At 38.5% G+C, this 24,676-nt stretch overlaps 1 protein-coding gene across 7 annotated transcripts in view; it reads right to left on the minus strand.

The window, feature by feature from the left end:
- The window catches only part of nek1 (NIMA-related kinase 1), a 60,150-nt gene extending 40,931 nt beyond the window's left edge, over nt 1–19,219 (minus strand). For 3 of the 7 annotated variants that reach the window (XM_059032208.1, XM_059032202.1, XM_059032191.1), the window contains exons 1-18: nt 19,017–19,219; nt 16,708–16,856; nt 15,880–15,976; nt 15,015–15,112; nt 14,721–14,804; nt 14,149–14,216; nt 13,719–13,805; nt 11,368–11,422; nt 10,874–11,074; nt 8,464–8,536; nt 8,083–8,240; nt 7,394–7,450; nt 7,111–7,170; nt 6,498–6,545; nt 6,018–6,158; nt 5,506–5,609; nt 5,282–5,413; nt 979–1,081 (exon numbers count right to left, since the gene is read on the minus strand). In XM_059032208.1, coding sequence (XP_058888191.1) covers nt 979–1,081; nt 5,282–5,413; nt 5,506–5,609; nt 6,018–6,158; nt 6,498–6,545; nt 7,111–7,170; nt 7,394–7,450; nt 8,083–8,240; nt 8,464–8,536; nt 10,874–11,074; nt 11,368–11,422; nt 13,719–13,805; nt 14,149–14,216; nt 14,721–14,804; nt 15,015–15,112; nt 15,880–15,976; nt 16,708–16,824 — 1,683 coding nt within the window. In that variant the 5' untranslated portion in view covers nt 16,825–16,856; nt 19,017–19,219. The remainder of the gene's footprint in view (nt 1–978; nt 1,082–5,281; nt 5,414–5,505; nt 5,610–6,017; nt 6,159–6,497; nt 6,546–7,110; nt 7,171–7,393; nt 7,451–8,082; nt 8,241–8,463; nt 8,537–10,873; nt 11,075–11,367; nt 11,423–13,718; nt 13,806–14,148; nt 14,217–14,720; nt 14,805–15,014; nt 15,113–15,879; nt 15,977–16,707; nt 16,857–19,016) is intronic. The other 4 variants (XM_059032226.1, XM_059032214.1, XM_059032197.1 and 1 more) reach the window with 4 other exon arrangements.
- Between the last annotated feature and the right edge of the window lie 5,457 nt (nt 19,220–24,676).

Raw genomic sequence — 24,676 nt, forward strand, 5'->3', positions numbered from 1 at the left:
TTACAGTAGCAGCAACTTTAATTCACATCTATAACATTTCAGAACAGCCTTTTGTTTTTTTCACTGAACATCTTCCTGCACAGTTTAGAACCATGGCAATTTATCCAAAAGTAAAAAACCAGGGATCTCATAGCTGTTTCAAAAATTACAGTTTTGCACAACTCATATTGGATGAGCTTTGTTAAGCATATATTAGACCGACTACTGTTCACACTTCAGTTTTTCAAAAGATGGAAGAAATCTGTCATTTACAGATATACAGTTAGTCTGGATCATATAAATTGATTTTATTCGATAACAATTATCCCTGCATTTATTGAGGAAATAATTACTAGCTAAATTTGTTGTGGGTAAGGTGTTCCAAAATATGTACATTAGAATTTCTTACACTCCATCATACTTTCCAAGTATGGTTCACCAATGGTAAACTATTTACCATTTAAGCATTAGCACTGATACTTTCAGACACTGATACTGATACTTTCAGATACTTTCAGTAGCCTACCCAGTAAAATGGTAATGGAATATCAAATATTCAGTGGGTTCTTGCTTCTGCCCTATTTAACAAGAGGCAAGTGAGGCGACATGCCCAGTGTCGGCTTTACACAAGTATCTGGCTCAGCCAAGATACTTTCACACAACACATATTTTTTCTTCCTTTCATTTTTTTCTAATATTTGGTTTGCATATTATTAGAGGATTGGGTTTTCTGAAGAGGGAAGTACCTCACCTCAATTGCGATAATCTAGGAGAACACTTTGCTATTAGACAGTAACAACAGTCGCAGAAAGGTCATATATACTTTAATTTCTGTGCTTTTTAGTGTTTTCTGCAAGAATGATACAGCTTAGAAAAGCTGTTAAATGCAAGTTGAGATTCTAAACTTTGAGAATAGTTTTGAAAATACATTTTTGCAGATAAAATTACTGAGGATTCAAGACGACAATTTTTTTAGTTAGAAAATACAAGAATCCATACCAGTTGTCCTTCAGCCCGGGCCTTGTTTAACATAGCCGCTCTTTTCCGCTGCAAGAACTCTTCCACCTGCATTGCCCTCTCTGCAGCTATCTGTCCTCTTTGTCTGAAAGGAGAACATAGGAATATGGTTTAGGACAGCCTTTTCTTTTAGGCAAAAAAACAACCCAATTGATATAATTATGGATTCCCATCAATGAGGTTCCAGGAAGCACTGGTTATGTAAATTCAGATACAAAAATAATAAATTCAACCAACCCTCCCCCGTCCCCCATTACAATGAGCAACAAATGAGGGAACCAGAATTCACTTAAACGTAGCTCTCGGCTTGATTGAGGAGGAGCGCAGAATGACTGTTAAGGAGTTTGTCAGAGCGCTGTGCTGGACAGCCACTGTTTATTGCAGAGAGGTATGTATTGGTGAATGTGCGACAGTACTGTCTGTCCATCAGCTAAAACGCTGCCTAACGCTAACAATCTTAAATCATAAATATTTGACAGAAAATGGTGATGCTTTTGTTGATAAACATATGGAATGCACTGATGGAAATGTCCAGTGTGATTTTGACGCGGCTCCCGATGGCTTGCACCACCCAGTTCTGTCAATTCTTTTATTTTTATGATTTCAAAGCAAATAAACCTGGCTTGTTTTGTGCTGACGTCATGTTCGTACCTTCTGCAGATACTATTTCCGTCAGCACAGCGACTGCCCAAACGTCCGCAAAAGTACCAGCTAACAGGGCAAATTAGGCTTCGACTTGCACAGATTCTGCTTCATCATATATGCCAGGGACATTATTAAAATCAGAAACCAGAACTGCTACGCATCATATTCCACATGTAAAGTGTTTTTTCCTGTGATTTTTACTGATGTTTCAATACCATTTACTGATTTTATCCCTATTTCAATATATGGAAAATAAACTGATACATTCCTATATATATTATATATATATATATATATATATATATATATATATATATATATATATATATATATATATATATATATATATATATATATATATATATAGCCAGACAGCACTTTGGTCACGTGCACATATCCACATGATCAGGTTCACTTGCAAAAATTGGTGCGACTACAGTGGTGAAGGACCCTGCAAAGTAAACAAATTCACTTGGATGCCAACTGCGTTTCATTTGAAATTTTCTGGTGCAAAACCAAATCAAAGCAAAATGGAAACATTTTAGCTCATTTTCAAGTGAATTCCAAATCAGATCTTTATAGAAACGAACTAGGTATGAAAGGGCCCTTTAAAAGATGAAGTTGTTCCAAGACACCTATGAAAGATATTAAAACTCATGTTGCAACAAAATAACTAAAAAGCCAATAAAATAATTCGAAATATTATATATTATATATATATATATATATATATATATATATATATATATATATTACGTAATTGAGGAGGATCTACTTGCTAGATACAAGCAGTTGCTGTTCTGCTTGTACAGCTTCCATGTTCCCCATTAGAAACAGTAAGTCAAGGAATTGTAGATTTAGTACTTTATTTAAACAGCTGTACAAAAGACAACACCATTAACAGATTTATTAATGTAGTTACTGTCAATAGTCCAGGGGTGTGCAATTCATATCGCCCCAACGCCCGGGACAACAAGATTTGTGTGAGGGACAAGTTTTACAGAGAAGTACTTCATACAAAAAAATATATACAGTGGCTCTCAAAAGTATTCACCCTGCTTGGACTTTTCCACATTTTATTGTGCTACAACATGGAATCAAAATGGATTTAAATTAGGAGTTTTTGCCACTGATCAACACAAAAAAGTCCATAATGTCAGTGAAAAATAAAATATACAAATTGTTCTAAATTAATTACAAATATAAAACAGAAAATAATTGGATTGCATAAGTATTGACCCCCTTTGCTATGACACACCTAAATAAGCTCTGGTGCAACCAATTGTCTTTAGAAGTCACATAATTAGTTGAATGGAGTCCACCTGTGTGCAATTAAGGTGTTTCACATGATTTCAGGTTAAATACACCTGTCTCTGGGAGGTCCCACAGTTGGTTAGTACATTTCCTAACAAAAACTACATGAAGACGAAGGAACATTCAAAGCAAATCCAGAATAAGGTTCTTCAAAAGCACCAAATCAGGGGTAGGATATAAGAACATTTCCAAGGCACTGAATATCCCCCGGAGCACAGTAAAGTCCGTTATTAAGAAATGGAGAGAATATGGCACAACTGTGAATCTGTCTAGAACAGGCCGTCCTCAGTATCCGGGCGAGAAGGGCACTAGTCAGGGAGGCCACCAAGAGGCCTATGGCAACTCTAAAGGAGTTACAGTCTTCCACGGCTGAGCTGGGAGACACTGTGCATACGGCAACAATAGCCCGGGTGCTTCACAAAACTGGCCTTTATGGGAGAGTGGCAAAAAGAAAGCCATTGTTGAAAAAAAAAAACTCACATCAAATCTCGGCTAGAGTTTGCCAGAAGGCATGTGGGAGACTCTGAGACCAAGTGGAAGAAGATTCTATGGTCAGATGAGACCAAAATAGAGCTTTTTGGTCTCAACGCTAAGCGCTATGTTTGACGCAAGCCTAACACCGCACATCATCCTGAAAACACCATCCCTACTGTAAAGCATGGTGGTGGCAGCATCATGCTATGGGGATGCTTTTCTGCGTCAGGGTCTGGAAAGCTCGTGAAGATAGAGGGCAAAATGGATGCAGCAAAGTACAGAGAAATCCTGGAGGAAAACCTGCTGTAGTCTGCAAGAGACCTGGGGACTTGGGAGAAGATGCATTTTCCAGCAGGACAATGACCCCAAACATACAGCCAAAGCCATACTGGAGTGGCTTAAAAACAAAAAGGTCAATGTCCTGGAGTGGCAAAGTCAAAGCCGGGACCTCAATCCAATGTGGAAAGAGTTGAAAATTGCTGTTCACCAAAGGTCCCCATCCAACTTGATGGAGCTTGAGCAATTTTGCAAAGAAGAATGAGCAAAAATTGCAGTGTCCAGATGTGCAAAGCTGGTAGAGACTTATCCAAATAGACTCATGGCTGTAATTGCTGCCAAAAGGTGCCTCTACCAAATATTGACTCAAGGGGGTGAATACTTATGCAATCAATTATTTTCTGTTTTGTATTTGTAATTAATTTAGAACAATTTGTAAATTTTATTTTTCACTTTGACATTATGGACTTTGTGTTGATCAGTGGCAAAAACTCCTAATAAAATCCATTTTGATTCCATGTGGTAACACAATAAAAATGTGGAAAAGTCCAAGGGGTGTGAATACTTTTGAAAGCCACTGTAAATAAGTAACTAAAACGCAAAGCAAAAATATATACAGAGTATCACATTGCCTTTGTCTAGGAGCCCAGTAAAAGTTTGACCACCAGATCTAGGAAGAATATTTAACTATTTTATATGTAAACGGCTTAGCAATGCATTTATTTTTTAAAAAGCTACTTAATCGGGTGGTTGGCAGTAGGTTTGTAAAGCAATAGACTGACAATTATTTTAATACAACTTTAAAATTACTGCATAGCATTGCCCTCTTACTAAACTGCGACCTTCTCCGAATTCTGACGACTCTCCACCGAGAACCCTCAGTCTCCCATTGAAATGCCCACAAAACAAAAGTTATTTCCAATGGTCATATAGGAAACCAAAACGTATTAAAAACAAAGCGTCACCTCCGTTCTTCTGGGTAATGTAGTTTAGAAACCAATCCTTTAACCCTTCCGCTTCGGTGAACAGTCTACCTGTTCGAAGTCTGACTGACAACATGACTTTCAGCTTGTGTATCAGGACAAATATCCACTGAAAGTATATTATACCTTTAAACAGCTGAGAATCTGAAGATTAAGAGAATAACGTTTTCACTCTAAGATGAAATATACCCTACAATTACCTAGTTTGAATGTTAAAATGTACTCAAATTAATCTTTCTTCAGAAATGTCTCAAGTGTAATTTAGTGATCTCCTACCTAAAAGTCTGACAGTTTGAATCTTGAATTTAATTATTTTTGTTTGTGTTGTGCACAAAACTTAGATGGGCTCTTATTTTTTATTTTTTTGATTTCCTGAAGCAAAAAACATTCAATCGCTAATTGATTGTGTTAATTCTTTAATAAAAGCAAAATCCTAAAAGTGATGTGTATGTGTTTTGTGGGTCGGTGAGGGGGCAAGTAGACTTTAAGAAGTACAAGTAGATTTTTTTTTAATTGCACACCCCTGTAGTCTAATGATGGCTTATAATAAAAAGGAATGTTCATTAGAGGCCCCACTGCCAGTAGATACAAACCTGTTTGCATTTGCATGTTTAGACACCAGTTCCAGTCTTTTTAATTCTTTTCTTACAACATCTGCATCAGGCAGCTGATGAGGTCCTGCAGGACCATTGGGTAACACAGGGCCAGCAGCTGGTGGCACGCCCCTATAAATAACAATGATGCCACTGGTTGAAAACATGACCAAATGGAAAATGTGGAAATAAAACCTGCAGCATAAGTGATGACAATTGCTTACCTGTGTTGCTGTATTTTGTCAAGTGCAGCATGGTAGTGCTCGTACTGCCCTTGGTTTGCTTGTGGGGCAGGTGCGATTTCTCCACCACCTCCAAAGAATAGAGCCTTGCAGATGGAAATATACAGTTATAGTATCACAACGTTCAGTGGGAAGTGGGTTGTTGGAGATGTTCTTTATGCATTTTCTTGATTTTCTTTTGTTGAAACATTAAGCATCACTGCCAAGTACCGCATTAAATTATATTTAAATAATTCTTATGAAATATTACAAACTGACTTTTATAGGTGTAAAACTGAGAAAAAAACCAAACTGACTTATTACTTTTATCAGCAATGTCATAAGCAGTCTTCTGTAAATGTCCATTCAGATTAAAAAGTAAATTGTATAAATATATTTTGTATGTCAGGAAAGGAAACAAAAATAACCTTACAAAAACACACACACACAGATACTGGCATTAATAAAGTTACATTTCAATGAATTATTTTATTATTGCCATTTTTATTGCCTACCTTATGATCTGCAGCGCCGCCACCGCCGCCTCCACCTCCTCCTCCTCCTCCTCCTCCTCCTCCTCCTGCAACACCACCACCACCACTAGAGCTCAGAACATGCCGCCATCCTTGCTCTCTGGCTCTGTTAATTCGATTAATCTGTTTTTATAAAACAAACCAGGTTTGTCACTAAACAAATTATACTAATGAAATTATATATAGAGATTCACTTGCCCAGAGTAGAGGAATGAAACTTGTCTGATTGCAAGAGTAGATTATGGGAAAAAACTGAACACCTGTAGACAGTGCTGGTAATACCATGTTGTTTTACCAGTAGTCTACAGCTGCAAAATATCAAGTGCCTTTGTTAGGAAAAAATTAGGACAGTAGGAATTTAATTTAGACTGCAAAGAAAGATGTGCCAAAACAATTTATACACAGGATAAAAATAATAAATAAGTAAATAAATAAATAAATATCAGAAAGAAAATAGCTCACCTTTTCCCTTTCAAATCTTTTCATTTGGCCAGCCCTCAGCAGGTACATCTACAAAACATGTTTATGATATTCACAAGAAACTATCACCCTGAGAAATGCAAACCTTTTTTTTTTTTAAGCCTCACAGAAACAGCCTGCAAACTTACCGAAAAAAAAAAAAAAAAAAAAAAAAAGAGTACCCCAATTTTGTCAAATTCTCTAGAAAACACTTCAGCCACCTGTTTAAATAACAATCTCGAATTCGTATTAAAAGGTGCAAATGTAGGACCTTGGATCACATAACATATTCCCAAAATATACTGTATGGGTATTATAGCCTTAAGAACATATTTGTAGATTTTGTTTGGTAAATGCCACAAAACTATAAATTCCCTTCCTGTGCAGTTATTATAGGAGCCCACAGTGTGTGAGACTTATAGCTTGGTGGCTGAATAAAATGAGTTCCACACAAGTCAAGCAAAAAAAAATCATAAGTGTCTTGGGAAATATATTGTGGGCAAGGAAACTGCTTTGAAAGTAATGTCTGATGAGAATTAAGACCACATTCATTAGGCAGTTTACCATGCAGTTCTGCGCACCCTTGTAACACATTCTATTTCAATGTTTAACTCACCTGCTCTCTCTGTTTTCTGTCTTTTTCCATTAACTCCTGTCTTTTCTTTCTGACAACTTCCTGTGGGCAAAAAACAAACAAAACAAGAACAGGAAACATCAACTGGTAAGCATTGAGAGATTAAAGCAACATGACATTATAAGGATGCAGAATTGAACTCCAATGGCAGTATAAGGAGAACGGAGAGTTGGAGGGAGCTGAAGGAGAGAAATCAAGGAAGAAAGGTTTGCAGGATTTCACATGTGTTAAAGGGGGTCTTGATGCAGATTGTCTGTCATTATACCTCATACTTTTTCCTCTCTTCTGCACGACTCACTCTCTTCACTGGTGCTGGTTGGGCCTGGACAAGATATGAAACTGGACATTAGGTTGTAAAGGTGACGGAAATTACAGCAATGTTGGTTTTATAGATTTTTTTAGTTGTTATTTTCGAATCACTCAAACACTGAATGGCTGCTTTCATAAAACCTGGATCCAACATCACTTTAAAGACAGCAGAGGTTAACGAAACAAGTCTGAAGACAGCATCCAGAGAAGTTACTGGTGATAGAGTTTAGTTAAGAAAAAGTTTGTTATGGGCGACACCAGTGTGTAAATATAGGTCTTTCGTGCAAATGTCCCAGTCGCTAGGGGGGTGGAAAAAAAAGTTAATAATAAAAATGAAGAAGCTTATTTCTCTTATTTCAACTTCCTTGTACAATAGTTCTTATTACTCATTTATATACCCAATCTTGTACTTGTAATGTTGAACTGTTTCATAAAACCAGCTTTAAAAAAAAAAAAAAAAAAAAAAAAAAAAAAAACACCACAATTCATACCTATAGTAATTGGGGGAGGGAGAAAAAAAAAAAAAACAAACGCCAAAGATACCAGTGCTGTGCTGTGCTTTGCTTTATAACCAATCCTAAACTGCCTTGTATTGCTGTCTTCTGCTTTACCCCATCACCCCAAACAAGATTTCTGTTTTCTCACCTGTTTGCATTTTATTAAGGGCTTCCTATCAGCTGGTTTTTTAGCAACATCCCCAGACTTGTTTACAGTTAAAGGCACTCCATATTTGGCAGCTGGTTTGGTTATTTTCTGTGCAGGAGCTACAGAGGTGGATGCTTGTCCTTGAGCTGGCCTTTTTGCTACAGGTAAAAAAAAAAAAAAAAAAAAAAATAGTAGCAGTAATAATAATATACAGTAAAATGAACCATTTTGTATTTGTTTCATCCCATGCCCAAGACTCATAACATCAGTACATTTAGGTTACCAGCAAAATTATCTTAGTATAAGGGTATAAAACAGAACAAAACTGGTGTACCCACAGAGCATTTGCTAAACAGTCTTATTTAAAGCTGTTCCGCTTACCTGGTGTTGCCTGAGCTGCATCCATTTTAGGCTGTCTGTGAAGAATTGTATGGCTAAATTCCTGAGCAATAAGCTACAAAGAAAGAGGAAAGAGAAAATACATTTAAAAAATGTATTTAAAAAGGTAGAGGGTAAGGCTTTTTTTTGTTTTAATATAGATTTAATAGCCTATAAAAATTAAGATTTACATTCTCCATTGAGCCCTGAAATGAAATCCGGAAGTTTTTTAAACATCCACAGGATTTGTCTTCACATTGATCTTCATTGAACATTAACGCGCTGTTGCTCGGTATTAGTTAAACAGCAAATATATTATTGATGTGATGTACTCTTCTTATGGCTTTTGTTACACTATTAGATCAATAAGTCTCTTGAGCTTTTATACTGTCAGGCAACATGATCCATTTTGGTGGATCTCAAACGGTTCTTCATACACTAGCAATAACCTGAACAAGAGCACAAGTTAACTTTGACCAATTACTATCATGGCTTCAACAAAATAGTAATAATAAAACTTCAGTGGAAATCAGGTTTCAGTACTGTGGGACATTTATTTTCTTACTCTTTTGTATATTGAACAAGATGAAGGTTACTGTATTTCACAATACACACTCACTGTACACTGGAAGCAGATTGCAAGTCAGCAATTGCATTACTCAATTTTAGACTATTTTTATTCATTAATTTTTTTAAAAAAGTATGTCCACCAGAAATCTCTTGTAATACATACTGTAAGTATTGGCCACCACTGCTTTAAACTTTGTACATTCTTCAAAATTGTGTAATACTGCAGCATCTTGTTTTGGTTCAGGGGGCAACTACTTGTAGACTAGTATAATATTGTATTGCACGTTTAAGATGCTGATTTTTGAGGTCAATGTTTAAAATATTTTTGTCTCTATCTTTTGGAGAAATACTTTCAAATAAAATACATTTTAAATCCCTTTTAAAAAATTGTAAGGTACTGGTAATCAATATGCCGTCAGAGTTTGAAATGAAGCAGCTAAATAAAACCAAGAAAACAATATTTCTGGTGTTGCACAAGCTTATCTGGGAAATCTTTGCAATATAATACTTAAAGCCAAGTAAGGTAAGTATAGGGCAGCAGTGTGGAGTAGTGGTTAGGGCTCTGGACTCTTGACCGGAGGGTCGTGGTATCAATCCCAGGTGGGGGATACTGCTGCTGTACCCTTGAGCAATTGTAAGTCGCCCTGGATAAGGGCGTCTGCTAAGAAATAAATAATAATAATAATAAAAGTTAGTCACTGTAGCAGGGTGGTAGAGAGCCCTGTACGTATTTATTTATTTATTTTTAGATCGGGGTCTCCCCCTCCGCCCCTGTGCAGTGTGTTTTGTATTTGTTTTGTTTGACTTTATTTATGTATTTATTTCTGGTGACGGTGAGGCACCGCAGGTTTTGTTATTGTTTTATTTAAAATGTTTTCTGGCAGAGGCGAGAGTGGGTACTCGTCCTCTGCCAGGAATAATAAGGAAAGCTCGTGCAGAAGGTGGCCATCTCCCGAATTAATTAGGTGATTCAACTTGTTGCTAATCGGAAAATGGTCACCTGCATAAAAAGCCTGCAGCTCTCCAGCTCGGGGTGGGTGTTAGAGAGGAGAGAGCGAGCAGAGACGGAGAGTGAAAACAAAACTAAAACAAAACCTTAAAGGATCAGTGAAGGCTCTTGCCCAGCATGATCGTGTTGTTTGTGTTCGTGATTTTGTTCGGTTTAACCTTTTGATTTTCGCTCTTTGAGCAAGCTTCTTTTTGTCTAAACTTCTGATTTTTTTTTGTTATTTAAAAATAAAACGGCGCAAGCGCCTTTAACTGCAGTACTCCCTGGTGTCAGTTTCCCTTCCTGCTTCTGCCGTGACGTCACCGCCCAGCCACCCTGTCACAGTCACATATTGGAAAACAACTCTGCTGCATTAAGCAGTATTAGCAGTGGACTAAAACACTGAAGGTAAGGTGCCTTCAGTCTCCACATTGCTCTGAAGAAGTCTTTGCTGCATGAAGCAGATTAATGCTACTGGCTAATGCAGGAATGTCAAAATGATTTATGCCATCAACATTTAAGGAAATTAAAACTACAATGTAGTACAGATCTTTGCAGTTGTAGACTTAAAAGATAATGAATATGAATACTATAAAAGTGTCATGTATAGCGTAGCCCTGCTTAAGGAATGTAATGGATTACACAACATACTATTACTTGTATATAATTGTATGTATAACAAAGTCCAACATTGCAAAAAAAAAAAAAAAAAAAAAGGTTCAACATCATTAAGAAAAACAAACACACGTACTTTCACCGACCCTGATTAACACCAATCGTGAACAATGTTAACTAAAGTAACAGATAGTCAAGGAAGTCTACAAAACCAGCAGATAGAGTTTAGTGACCACTGACCTGGGGTGAAAGGAATTTTTCAATTCGCCGGGATACAAATGGCTTCTCCAATATGGAGTTTACAGAAGGTCTATCCCTGGGATTTCTTTTAAACAGCTGTGCTATCAGGTAGCGCAAGTCATAAGAATAGTGCAAAGACACAGGCGGGTATGAGCCACGGATTATCTTAAGCACCAAGTTTTTCATGTTTCCAGCTTCAAACTGAAAGTGGAATAAACAAATACATTTCAGAAACTGCTTAATTCAAATCTAGACACCAGTATTGTTTGGTACAAAGACAATCTAATGTACAGGTGGTGGTGATAGGAGACAAGAGATCGCAATGTGCATAAATATCACACGTATGTAAAACCAAGTACAAGCAGAATATGACTGGAAATGGGAGAACAAAATATATAAAAATCTTAAACTGTAGAGGAAATGAATGGCTTATTTTAGAGAGATAAACACAACACAGACTTCATAAACATTAGTATAAACACAAAAATACTTACTGCATGCTTTAGTGTGCACATTTCATACAGAACACAACCCAAAGCCCATATATCACTAGTGAAAAAAGAACAGATAAACCTGGAGTCACAAATCAGGGTTACATACTGTATTACATCTTAAAGTAAATTTTAAAAAAAAATTATATATATACACACACACACATTTTTATATATATATATATGTTGGTACAATTTACGATAACTCGGCAATATCGTATCGAACATAAGTCACGATAAAAAAACTACATTATCAAAATAATTACCGAGTTATCAGAAATGTACGATATTGTATTCATTATGACCATTTTTTAACGACAGCTGGATTTTTTATGCTAGTGTTTGTGTTTATTTATTTATTTATTTATTTATTTAAATTATTCCACAACTCCAAGTATTCCATCTGTTCCAGTAATATTTAATTAGTACGTCTTGTAGTGTATTAGAGCAGCCGCACTTCCGCCCTAATGATGACCCAGTGGTTGGGAGGCTTTTGTGGGATTTCGCTGAGAAAAGGCGGGGAGTGAAAGCAGCAGTGAGCACTCTTTCAAAACAGCTTAACAAAAAAGAAACGCTACAAGTTCAGTACCTATTTCGGTATTCTTGGAGAAAATGCAGGTACTCTATGTTACACCAACAAAAAAACTATTGTGGACTATTAGAAAATAGCAGGTTATTTACAGTAGCCTATAGGCTAAAGTTAAATGCACTGGGTATTCATTTGAATTTACTATATTTGTATACTGTAAAGTCATTCTTAATGTAATGCGTACAAAGAACACATTACAGAAATGGTATTTTAGCAAAAAGGGAAATACATTTAAAATAAGTTGAGCAGTATAAACATGTAAGCTTTTTTTTTTTTTTTTTTTTTTTAACCGGACACTTGTGTATCCCCCGATAACCTGTCCTCGGTTTAGCGAGGGACTACTGTATTTTATATTTTTATAAACCAGCAGATTCTAAATGAACAAACACTATGATAATTGCAATTTTTATCCCGCAATTATCATTTCAGAGATTTTCAATATTGTCACAACCCTAATACAACAAAAGACATCTTTTAAGTAACAGGATCTTTAAGTAAGACAATTATTTTTGAAGCCTTGGTGTGACAGAAATACAATGATTCTTGATTGTAAATCTCCCTTCCAACCTGTGAGGGCACAAAGCAGTGAGAACAGAGTTCTTTGGACGGGCTGGTCTGACAGGGTCGGGAAGTCGGCCAGTCTGGATGAAAGCGAGACTCCATTGCAAGAACGCATTGACCCAGAAAGGAAACGATGTGGCAGCCGCAGATTGGAGAGGCGGTTGCACTCGTTTACCAAGGGGTCATGTGTGACGGCATAAAAGGGGGAGGAGAATTGCAATCGGTTCCTTCGTTTGGTTTGAATTTTTAAACTGTTAGGACCTGTGAGAGACCCAGTGAGAAAAATACTGTGAATGTTTTGTTTTTCTATAATTGTTTGTTTGTTTGTTTGTAATTATTAGACGGCTATCATGTTCCAGAGCTGTTGCCAAGGGCCAGCACAAAACCCAGAACAGCACTTCACTTTTGTCACGAATAAACTTGGATCACCCACCATGAGCACTACAGCACGCACCCAGGACTGGTGACCATGTTTTGTATATTGTGGGAAAGATATGTGTGTTTATTATTTGGGACTGTAAACCGTTTATTTACTTCCAGTGCATTACACATTGTTGTGTATTGCCTGGAGTTATTGTTTGGTCTCCAGACCAGGATTATCATTAATAAAAACCTGTTTCCAAGTGGATTACAATTCTCTGTTTGTTCATTGCGCATTGCATCACTCCTGCACCTGTACACAATCAGCCACTTTGCCACACTTGGTTATTAGCCCTTTAAACAAGTTGGCCTTACAGATGATTGCTCCTAATCAAGCCAAGTGCAGCCCCACTTTGCTACTAGATAGGCTATCATGGGGATTAGAAACATTACATCATCCTACATAGCAAGGATTTATGTGTGTGTTCTTTTTTTTTTTTAGACAGACAAATTACACAGACTGACAAACAGGCAAAGATGTATAATGTCATTCAGGATTGTGCCATTTCCTCTCTGCCGAACAGCAGGATCATTACTGCTAGAAGACGATTAATTGAATTGAAATTAAAAAAGAAAGCCCATTTGTAAATGTTGAGAACAGAAGAGACCTGTGATTGTATTAAAGAATACCATGTGAAAAACAGTGCATCCTCTCATTACATTATGAAAGTATTATTGTTATGAATAATATATATTAAATATTGACTATCATTTTATATACTATATATCTGTACACCCTTGAAAGCAAGCAAAAAAAAAAAAACAGAAATACAATGCATAGTACCTTTTGTTATTGTAAGGCTTGTTTTCACAGATTTCAGGTGATAAATAATACGGTGTACCAATACAGGTGCGTGCCAATTCCACAGTGCTGAAAGAAAAAAAAAAAAAAAGAATTATTTATTGAAAGAAATATTCATGTTATTAACATGTATAATCAGGAGGTGGCCAAACCGCGGCTCCCAGTGAAATGCTGGGTGACGCACACTTTGTCTGTACAAGGCGAGCGAGCAATCTGAAACGTCATTATGAAACTAATCACAACAAATTTTCATCTGAATATCCTCCTGGATCAGATTTGAGCGTTACTATTATAGGCCAGGGGCCCTGAAATATTGAATTAATTTGATTGATTTTTCTGCATGTGAAGGACCCTGTTCAATTACTTTCAGTATTTATGGTATGTTTAAATAACAAGTTGAGAAATGTCTTACCTATTTAGAACTCTTGCAATCCCAAAATCTCCCAACTGTATAGTCCCATCTTTGGTCAAAAAGATATTCTAAAATAAGAATTACAAAAAACAAAAACCTATTGTTTCAAAATGAGAACTAATAATTGAATATTGGTAAAAATGCATTTAACACATTGTGGGCCAGATTTATCATGTCTTTATAAAAGGCATAACTTTACACCATCATTTGTGAAAGAAATAAAAATAAATAAAAACTTACAAACCAAGTAAACACAGCTCGGTTCTGTTTTTATAACAGTACGATTAACTAGGCATGAACAGCACTCAATGGAATCGGTTCTGTTTATCTTTAATAATGTCACAAGGAAATAAAGCAGAGGGCACAGATGTAGCTTCAATATTGACTTAGTGTGGAAATGCAGTACACTTCTTTGACATGCAAATAATAATGTATATACCTCCTGTGTAGACATCATAAAAAACAGAACACATTTGTTGGTTTAAAAACAAGATGAGCAACAGCTTTGTCTCTCTTTCTTGAATTATATTTTTATCAGAACCAATACTATGGCACTGAGTAGATTTACATACTTGTGATTTTATGTCTCTGTGAAGAATTTTTCGGTCATGCACATGTTTCAAGGCCAGACAAAGTTGTACAAACCAATTCATAATCTGTCAAGCAAACAGATATAAAAAAAAAGACAGTTATTTTTTTTTTTCCAACTGCAGTAAACAATACTAAAACAAATACATTACATGTAGATCTGATTATAAAAGGATTTTATAAGCTTTGTAAAAACATTTATTATATAATTTACAGGAAAAAAACACATACATTTGCCTGTTGTGTCAAATACAAATTGTGTCAAATGCAAATTTTACCTGGTCTTCAGAAAATAAAACACCTTTTTGAATGTTTATTCTTTTGAAGAGATCTCCTCCTTCACAATAATCCATGGCTATATACAGGCAGCCACTTTCTGTTCAAATTTTTTTTTGGGGGGGGGGCAACATAAAAAGCAAAACAAAACACATTTTTAGGCAATCAATGACATACACCCTGTATAAAACAATGATCTCTGTTACAGCCAAACAGTATGGCTAGCTTCTTTCATGTTTACAATCAAGATAGATGCTATTTAGAGTGTAAACTGTAAATGCCATCAATCTTTAATAGACTTTCAAATAAGACAACCAAAGACTCTTTAGAAACTCATGTTAATGCTAGTCGAGGTTTGCCATCCTGTAATATCTTCCACCATTTCAATAACATCTTTCTATAGAAATTACAACTATTAAACCTGGAATGGAAAGACATTCCAGATTCAGAGTTGGCTACCTCTTGTTTTGAATCTGAACTCTCTACCACATTCAGTTTGAACACTAAACACAAGTGTTCACTAGTTTGATATTTGTGAAGTAATTGCTGATGGGAATAACCAAGGGTATGCAAGAATGTGTATTTTTTTTTTAATTGTCAGGATGTTAACAATGAAAAGAGAAGTTACATGTGTGTTATTTAAACATCTGTAGCACCTGTAATTGATATTTTCATTGTTAACATCCTGATAACTTTTTACAATTATAACTTTAAAGCCTGTTCAAAATGGCCACTCTAGTGCACTGATAATGCTATATTTTTCGGAACCCCGCTACTTACTCTTTAAAGCTCCCACTCTCTCCCAAAAACCCACAACTTTCAATACGCATTCAATGACTTTTTTTTTTTTTTTTTTTTTTTTTTTACCTTCAAATGATTCCTTGTACTGAACGATATTAGGATGCATCATGTTTGCCAGAACTGCCACTTCTCTCCTCGATTCCTCCCTCTCTTTATTGGACATCTTGAAACGCAACAAAATGCAACATCAAACACCAATTAAGCTGTACTACCATTCCTGTTGACCATGAAGCAGTCCTGGTTTTTGTTTGTTTTTTTAAACCAAAAAAAACCTTGTAGACTGTTAAATCAGTTGAGTCTGTAACAACGAAAACAACAAAAGCTGACTTGTGTTCTTTTCTGCATTAAATGTTATGCTGTGCATCGAAAATATTTTTGGGATTCAAAAAGGATGGGGTCCTCTGTATTTTGCCATGTGTCTGTATAAACACTCAACTAATTTAAAGCTCTGTGCACCATACCAAAGACAGGACTGCTGTTCAATATTGTCTACTGCATCATATTTTATTATTTTGACAGCCCTTAATTAAAGCAGGTGTTCTTCAAAACAGCTTGCAATCATTTAGTTGACTTTTGTATCATGAAGCTATGGGGTTCACTGCCAAATAAGCCTAGCCTCCCCATTGCTTTACCTCAACAGTTTCCATGACATGTCCCCCCCACCCCCTAGTCTGAACACCAATAACAGAGTCAGATTTTAGTACCATATACACTGCAGGCAGCTTATGTAGCAGGCCCTATTACTTTTAATTGTAAAAACATGACTTATTTTTCAGAAGACTGATAGTGCTGTTCAAAACAAAACACATGTAACAATTATTACACAGCTTGCAGTAATTTATGTTCCTTTCAGAGCAGTTAATGTTACCAGATAATGCATTAGTGCTAGCTTACCCTCGAGATGTTGATCTCTTTGATAACATATTGCTTGCCATCTTGCTTTGACTTGACCAGAATAGCTTTTCCAAAAGATCCTTCTCCTATTTTGTTCACCTGTGTGTATTTATCCATGGTGCTCTAGAAGACTGATCTGCATGCTTGTGCTACAAACACAATAATACAAACATCATGAAATCAGTGAAGCATTTCCCATCTACTGTACCTTAGAACATTTCCTGGCTTGCAACATCTAAAAATCCCATTAGAAAATTGCATTATTCAAATACAGGTTAACCACTGAACGCGAGATTATTATTATTTTTTTTTTATTTCGACTTCCTTACTTCTTTAATAAGTTTATCAATAATCTTCTATTAGCTACTCTTTGTCCAAAAAAAAAATAATAATTTAAAAAAATTCTGAGAACAAAATATTGACATCATGTTACTGGTGCTCCAGCAGTGTTTGAAATAATATTTTAAATAAAAGACATGCAGTCTGGTGATACAAGGTACACAAGTGCTTCCCCTTTACCAATAATTGTTACTGACAGCAGTAAAAACTACTTCAGGAGCAGTATGTGTAACTGATCTCTGGGACATTAGGTGTGAATTTAAAATAAAATGTCAAGCAGTATTATAATTGATGGTGATGAAGACCCATTGTCTGTGGATATGTTTCAAATGCAAAGCTTTTTTGTGAACAAAGCACCTCCTGTTTAATCTCGCTTCATAATACACTCATTTATTATGCACTAACAAAAAATATATATTAACAGCATTAAATACAATTAAAACAGAGTCTTTATCAGGTTTACAAGTTTTAGGGTGTCGCTATTTAGAGCCATCCATTTTTAAATCAAAGTGCAGTACAATACAACAGTATTGCACGGTGAGCCTAATTATTCACTTAGCTTTTTATTTTTTATTTTTAGCTAAATTGAGTGTCAAATTTAAACTGTAGCTCAAAGTGGAATCTGGAATGGCTCAAACTGCAATGCAACTTGTATCCCTCAAATGTGCATGACTGTCAATAAATCGGTTTATTTGTTTTGTCAAAGTTTGTCAAAAGTGCAACATAAAAAAGTAGACCACAATGCTACTTGCATGTATTTATTCCATGCTGACATTTATATATAGGTTACCTCTATTTACCCAATGTAGTAGGTTCAGTCTTGAAGGAATATGTATATTTTATTAATTATTAAATGCACCAGCCTGCTTTAAATATGTTAAATATGGCTTGATGTATCCAATAAAATAGTTTGCAACACTGGGTCAACAAGTTATTTGTATTCCTTGGACTTCTAATTTAAATGTTCTCTACAGTTCAAAATAGGAGCTCTACACTGCCTTTTTATACCATCCTACAATCACAGGATGCATATTCAGAACCTGTAATTGGCAATGGTCTATAAACATGCCTAATATAGTTTCTATAGTTGTTTGTTTTGACTGGAATAAGTGCATGGGTTTTGTGAAATATTGTTATTTTTTCTTATTAGCCTTGAAAGCAGTGTGCTAAGAAATCTCTTCCATACAGATTGTTGTAAAGCTGATACTAACAGTATACACATACAAATAAAATACAGTAGTTCTACACGAACATATAGCTTCTATTTCAATGATGGTTACTTAGTTTCTCCAGATGGTTTTAAATAATATTTGTATTAAATATATTCTGGGTTTTTTTTTTCCTTCCTGGCGTATTACAGATCTATCAAGTGCCATGTACAACCCCTACTGTGGGACACAATAAGAACATATAGTATTAAAACAACTGAGAAGACTTCAAAATTAAAGACGGTTTCATATGAATATACAGTAGGTACTGTTAAATCAAATATAAATTAAGTGTTTGGTGTAACATTCAAAAGGCAGCTTTTTAATTGTATTTTTGTAACTAAATGCAAAATAAATTGCTTCCTTGGCCCTGCTCACAATATGACTATTTTAGATTATCAAATTGAAACATTTCGACTTACCGGCCGTACCAAACGGCGAACAAATTTTGTGTCGACTCGTTTGAAAAATAAAGTCGTTTATTACATAACATATATCTTATTGTTCTGTGGCGATAAATCGAAACAAAGTGTTATTAATTTGTATTTATTACTACCACAAAAAATGCGTTTTTCTAAAGGAGCTAAGGATGCTGCCTAGGCGGGGCCTATAGGTAGCGGGCAACATCAAATACAGCCCCAGAAAATAGACTTTTGGCAAAGTAGGAGTGTTAAATAAAGTCTACAAGAGTACATGTCAAAGTCTTAACTAAAACTTTACAACAAGTGCCCCCTGTCATTAAAATATAGCCTCATTACTCACCATTGAACTGTGTAGGTAGGTTATACTCTGCAGCAGCACCGCAGCTCTTCAATTCTCCCTCTCGCTCTCTATCTAACTTGTTGGTGAAAATACCGCCCCCTTTAGTCAGGATTGGCCAGACAGTCTTGGGCCTGAGGTAATCGTGCACGTTCATGGGTTTAAAGGATCGTCCATATGTCAAGCTAGGTTGGAAGTTCTTTGTATTTGGTGCAGTGATTGTACTTCTCCCTGGTAACCGCCACCGCTTGTATATACAAAGAAAGAGGGCGGTACGACTAGACGAGAGCAAGGAAATAACAGGACAAGTGTGTGATGTAAGCGTTTGTGAACGGAGAGCGCAAAGTTTTACCATCGGATAGCAACAACTTTCCAGTTTCTGTTGTGGAGACAGATATATATATATACAAAAAAATGTATCCAGTCTTACTGTATTGCACGGTTTGGCAGGTTAGGCAGGTTATTTTAGACAATCACATTAATTTATAATCATATAATCCTGTTAACTGCCCCCTCAAGATTGTTAGGCCTATGATGTAAAATAATGCGACACCTATGCGGGAATTAATGACAAAAATCCATAAATACCCAAGAAGTTTAAATACACCTGAGGTTCTTAATGTGTAGTTAATATATATGTTTAAAGAAGGGCATGAAAATCTAAGCCTGTCAGAATGTTGCAGAAATATTAATCTAAAGGCACAATATTGGAAGAGGCGGGGGGGGGGGGGGGGGGGGGTTCAATGTATGTAGACAGTATTTAAGTTTGTTAAAGTGCTGCTGTTCAGCTCTAGTTGCATTCCACAGACTTGTGTAATGTTGTAGACTACATCAGTGTAGCAACATCTCCAGGAAACCTTCAGCAACTTTGCAAAGAAATCTACAGCAAAGGCACTAAAATGAGTAGATGTGGGACCATGAAAGAATACAGAATTGTGAAAACATGACACCCCTTGTTGTATTCTCTACACCTGGTGTTTTACAGGGTGCATTTTCCCTTGCTTACATTTCACAAATCTTCCACTATTCCTATATTTTAGCAGCTATTGGAATGGTCACACAGAATGGCATTCATCATGAGAAAGGGCCTTGAGCACTCAGGTTGGAGGTCCCACCTCAAATTTAGCAATATTGGCATTTACTTTCATCTTGCTCACCTATGCAGTGCTCTACAAGGCCGTTCAGATCGGACTGTCTTCAATATGCAATGGGATGGTCAAATAAATCATACAAATAAGATTTAGGTCACCCATGCGTTGCCTGCTTGCTAAATTGCTTGGTGTCTCTGGATGAGCAAGCCTTTCCACAAGTGCAATAGCCCAAGTATTATCCATTTTTCTAGCAATGCATTATTTATGACTCACTCATACCACATTGTTCATTGTTATTTTTTCAAATATATTCAAAATATTTTAATGACCAAGCTGTCCCAAAGGTGCAACCCTAAATCTTAATATATAAAGAATAAAGTTTGTCTGTCTGTCTGTTCCTTTATGCATTCGGACCCCACAGGAGCCAGTGCAACCAATCTTTGCATGGCCTCCTCTTTCATCCAGGGGAAGGTCGAGGGCTATGTTTGGATCCAAAATTTTGACCCCCGGGATACTTTATTTAGTAACCCCATTGCTGGATCACTACAGTAGCCATGTATCTCAAATGAAAGAAACCCACAAAACCAAATAAATAAATAAAAATAACAACATTTTTAAAAAAAAATTAAAAATGGCAAAAACCCCCAAAAAATAAAGTTAAAAAAGGGAAAGGGGTCCGAGCGCATTGTGTGACACCTAAGATCGGTAATTTTATAGGAAAACATAAGGCTACCGTTCCCCAATTTGTCATGCATGAAATATTGAATTATTGAATTTCCCCCGGGTACTTCAGCTAGTATGATATATTTACAACCAATGCTGTGTGATCAGATGGGACACTTGCTCATCACTTTTTGCAATCCCTCCTGGAAACTACAATGAAGTTCAGCACTCCTAGTGAATTGATAGCATTTACATACCACTACATTTATAGGTGTTCATATATTATAGAAATAGACTACAGTGGGGTAGATGTAACAATACACGCAAAGTGATTTGCGGGTGCAAAACCACATAATGCGGCAAACATTCTAATGTGATGTAAAGATTTCGCCTTGAACTTAGGCAATTGCTGGCCCTCCAAAAACTTTACACCTCTTCTTACAAGATGCAAACCACTGTAGAACCACATAAATAAGAGCTGTATAAAAGCACACACCTTCAGAGACCTGTCATTGGCTTCAGGGTGGCTGCTATGGTACACTTCCTCATGCGGCGACACTTGGCTCTTGTTGAGGAGAGGCAGGAACACGTTCAGAGGAGTAGGGCAAGACCCTGCATATTCAATCCCAGGGTCACTTTGTTTGGGATGCCGGAGGATGTGGTGCTCAAGCGTTATCATCTCACTCCGCAGGTCATCCTAGACCTAATAGCTGAATTGAGGGATGAGCTAGACCCCCGTGTCAATCTAGGGACCGCTATCCCTGCACATGTGAAAGTGCTGTGTTCTCTGCACTACAGCCAGCGGTTGTGCTGTGTTGTTGGCAGGGAGCGTCGACCCCTCGCACTTCTTGGACAAAGAGTACTTCACATGTAGAATATTTAACTGTTTTGCTGCAATTAATATATGGAGATAGATATACATGTGTATAACTCATACAAATAAGCAAATAATACAATAACCTAAGAAACCTTTGAGAGATAATTAATGAAAATGTTTGAATATAGTGTGCCTCTGGTCTGGAACAACATGTGTGAATAATGTGTAAGAGAGGTGAAGGTGAGGACAGATTAATAGTGACTCCTCACTTCTAAATATAGCACTACACCTCTGACTACCGCCTCTGACCAAAGTTGTAATGTCTGGAGGTATAGCCCAATCCACCTTTTCCAGAGTGCTAGGCAAATTTCTGGATGTCATGCTGAAAAGGTCAGGCCAATATATATCATTTCGTAAAGATACTAGCATAACTGATGTTGGCTGAGGCTTTTCCAAACAACTCAGTTTCATGCGGAGTGACCTCAGCCATAAGGGCTCTCAGCTCCTTCTCAGAAAACTTTTCTTTTCCTCTGACATTATATATATATATATATATATATATATATATATATATATATATATATATATATATATATAGTTTATATTTTCATGCTCCCAAATGTAATACAGCGACTACTGCTCTCTGTACTACTATGCAAATGCAGCCTCTAAATAGACTGACGCGCTCATTCACACCCCCATTATCATAAATGCGGATCATTACTTGTGCGTGTTGAGTAATTTGCATTGCTCTTAAGCTTACATAGCGTGCAGTGCAAAACAATGCAATTTGAATTTTGCATCCGCAATTATCTGCACTCCAGTAAGTACTAAACCAACTCCAATTTATTGTACAATTTTGCTGCCGTTTCATATTGCTTACACTAGAGGGTGCTAGAAACACATCTGTGGTAACAAAGCTGGTAGATAATTTCTGATAATACAGTATGGGGCCAATGTAAGGATACGTGAAAAGTGATTTGCGGCTGCAAAACACCCATATTATTGCCAAAAACCGTGCTTAGCTGGTGGAAAGTGGGACTTTAGCCGTCACTAAAAATGCAGCGTATGGTTTTCACCTGGCATTTTGCACCCACTATCAAATTAGCACTTTGCCATCATTAATCCATTTAAATGATATTAAATCTGTTCAAATGAAGAAAAGAGCATGGAATTGGGCAGGTATCTGGAATACTAAACGGGTGCAAACATTATAATGAGATGTCAGGATTTTGCCTTGCACTTGGGCAACTGCTGACCCTCCAAAAACTTTGAACCTCCCATGACAATATGGGTGTTTTGCAGCCGCAAATCACTTTGCAAGTATCCTTACATCGGCCCCTAAGAGCTGCATAAAAACATACACCTTCAAAGACCTGTCATTGGCCGGATGGCTGCTGTGGTACACTTCCTGCTACGGCAACAATTGGCTCATGTTGACGACAGGCAGGAAAACCTTTGGAGATTGCTCCCACCTGATGCAATCAACCTGGGCAGGGTGGAGAATTTAACTCCATCCCTGCCAGTATTTCCAAGGGCAGAGCCCTGCTCTGCCACACACCTCCCCCCACGTACAAAGTACGCAGGCCGCAATCGGCCAAACTCCCCCCAAGAGTCCCCTTATGTCCCTTGGGTGGGCTATTTCAGCGGGCGGTGGTGGGCGGGGTTGATGTCGGCTCCCCCAAGCTTTTTTCAATAGTGAGGGCCCCGGACCTTCCAAGCATGCGAACGCTGGCAGGGAACCTGGATCCTCCAGCAGGAGGCGGAGGCGGGAACGGCAGCTCGTCTGCCTCTGGTGGCGAAGGCGGGAACAGCAGCTCGTCTCCCTCTGGTAGTGAAGGCGGGAACAGCGGCCCCTCAGGAACAGCAGGCGGAGACGGGGAGCCCCCAGGAACAGCAGGCGAAGACGGCGGACCCCCAGGAACAGCAGGCGGAGACGGCGGACCCCCAGGAACAGCAGGCGAAGACGGCGGACCCCCAGGAACAGCAGGCGGAGACGGCGGACCCCCAGGAACAGCAGGCGAAGACGGCGGACCCCCAGGAACAGCAGGCGGAGACGGCGGACCCCCAGGAACAGCAGGCGAAGACGGCGGACCCCCAGGAACAGCAGGCGGAGACGGCGGACCCCCAGGAACAGCAGGCGGAGACGGCGGACCCCCAGGAACAGCAGGCGAAGACGGCGGACCCCCAGGAACAGCAGGCGGAGACGGCGGACCCCCAGGAACAGCAGGCGGAGACGGCGGACCCCCAGGAACAGCAGGCGGAGACGGCGGACCCCCAGGAACAGCAGGCGGAGACGGCGGACCCCCAGGAACAGCAGGCGAAGACGGCGGACCCCCAGGAACAGCAGGCGGAGACGGCGGACCCCCAGGAACAGCAGGCGGAGACGGCGGCCACTCCGGCAACGGCAGTTCCAGCTCCTCCAGTGGCAACGGTTCCAGACACTCCAGCATTGGCAGTGGTGGCTGTGGCCATTCCAGCGGCCCCTGAAGTCGGGCTGGCACCTCCTGCCGTCGCAGTCGGGTGCGCCTCCCCTGAGCTCCTCTCACCAGCATGTGCAAGGGCCGCTGAGGGGCTTCAGCCTTCTCCCATTCTAGCTCTCGGGTCCATGGCTCCTCCCCCTCTGGCTCTCGGGACTGCAGCTCCACCCCCTCTGGCTCTCGGGACAGCAGCTCCACCCCCTCTGGCTCTCGGGACGGCAGCTCCACCCCCTGTGGCTCTCGGGACGGCAGCTCCACCCCCTGTGGCTCTCGGGACGGCAGCTCCACCCCCTCTATCTCTCGGGACAGCAGCAGCAGGGGAACCAGCAGGCATGCTCCCTCTGCTGGTGGCGGCGATGAAGGCAAAACCAGCAGGTACTCTCCCTCTGCTGGTGGAGGTGGGAGCGACACACAGTCCTCCCACTGCGGTGGAGGCGGAACCAGCAGGAACTCTCCCTCTGCTGGCGGATACCTGGAATGTAGACGTTCGGCCTTCCCCCTCTTGGGCTCTGGACGCACCGACTCACCCCTCTTGAGATCTGGACACACCGACTCCCCCCTCTTGGGCTCTGGACAACCGGGCTCCTCCCACTCAGGTGCAGGACATTCAGT

Source organism: Acipenser ruthenus, chromosome 1 (assembly GCF_902713425.1).
Source record: "Acipenser ruthenus chromosome 1, fAciRut3.2 maternal haplotype, whole genome shotgun sequence".
NCBI lineage: Eukaryota > Metazoa > Chordata > Actinopteri > Acipenseriformes > Acipenseridae > Acipenser > Acipenser ruthenus.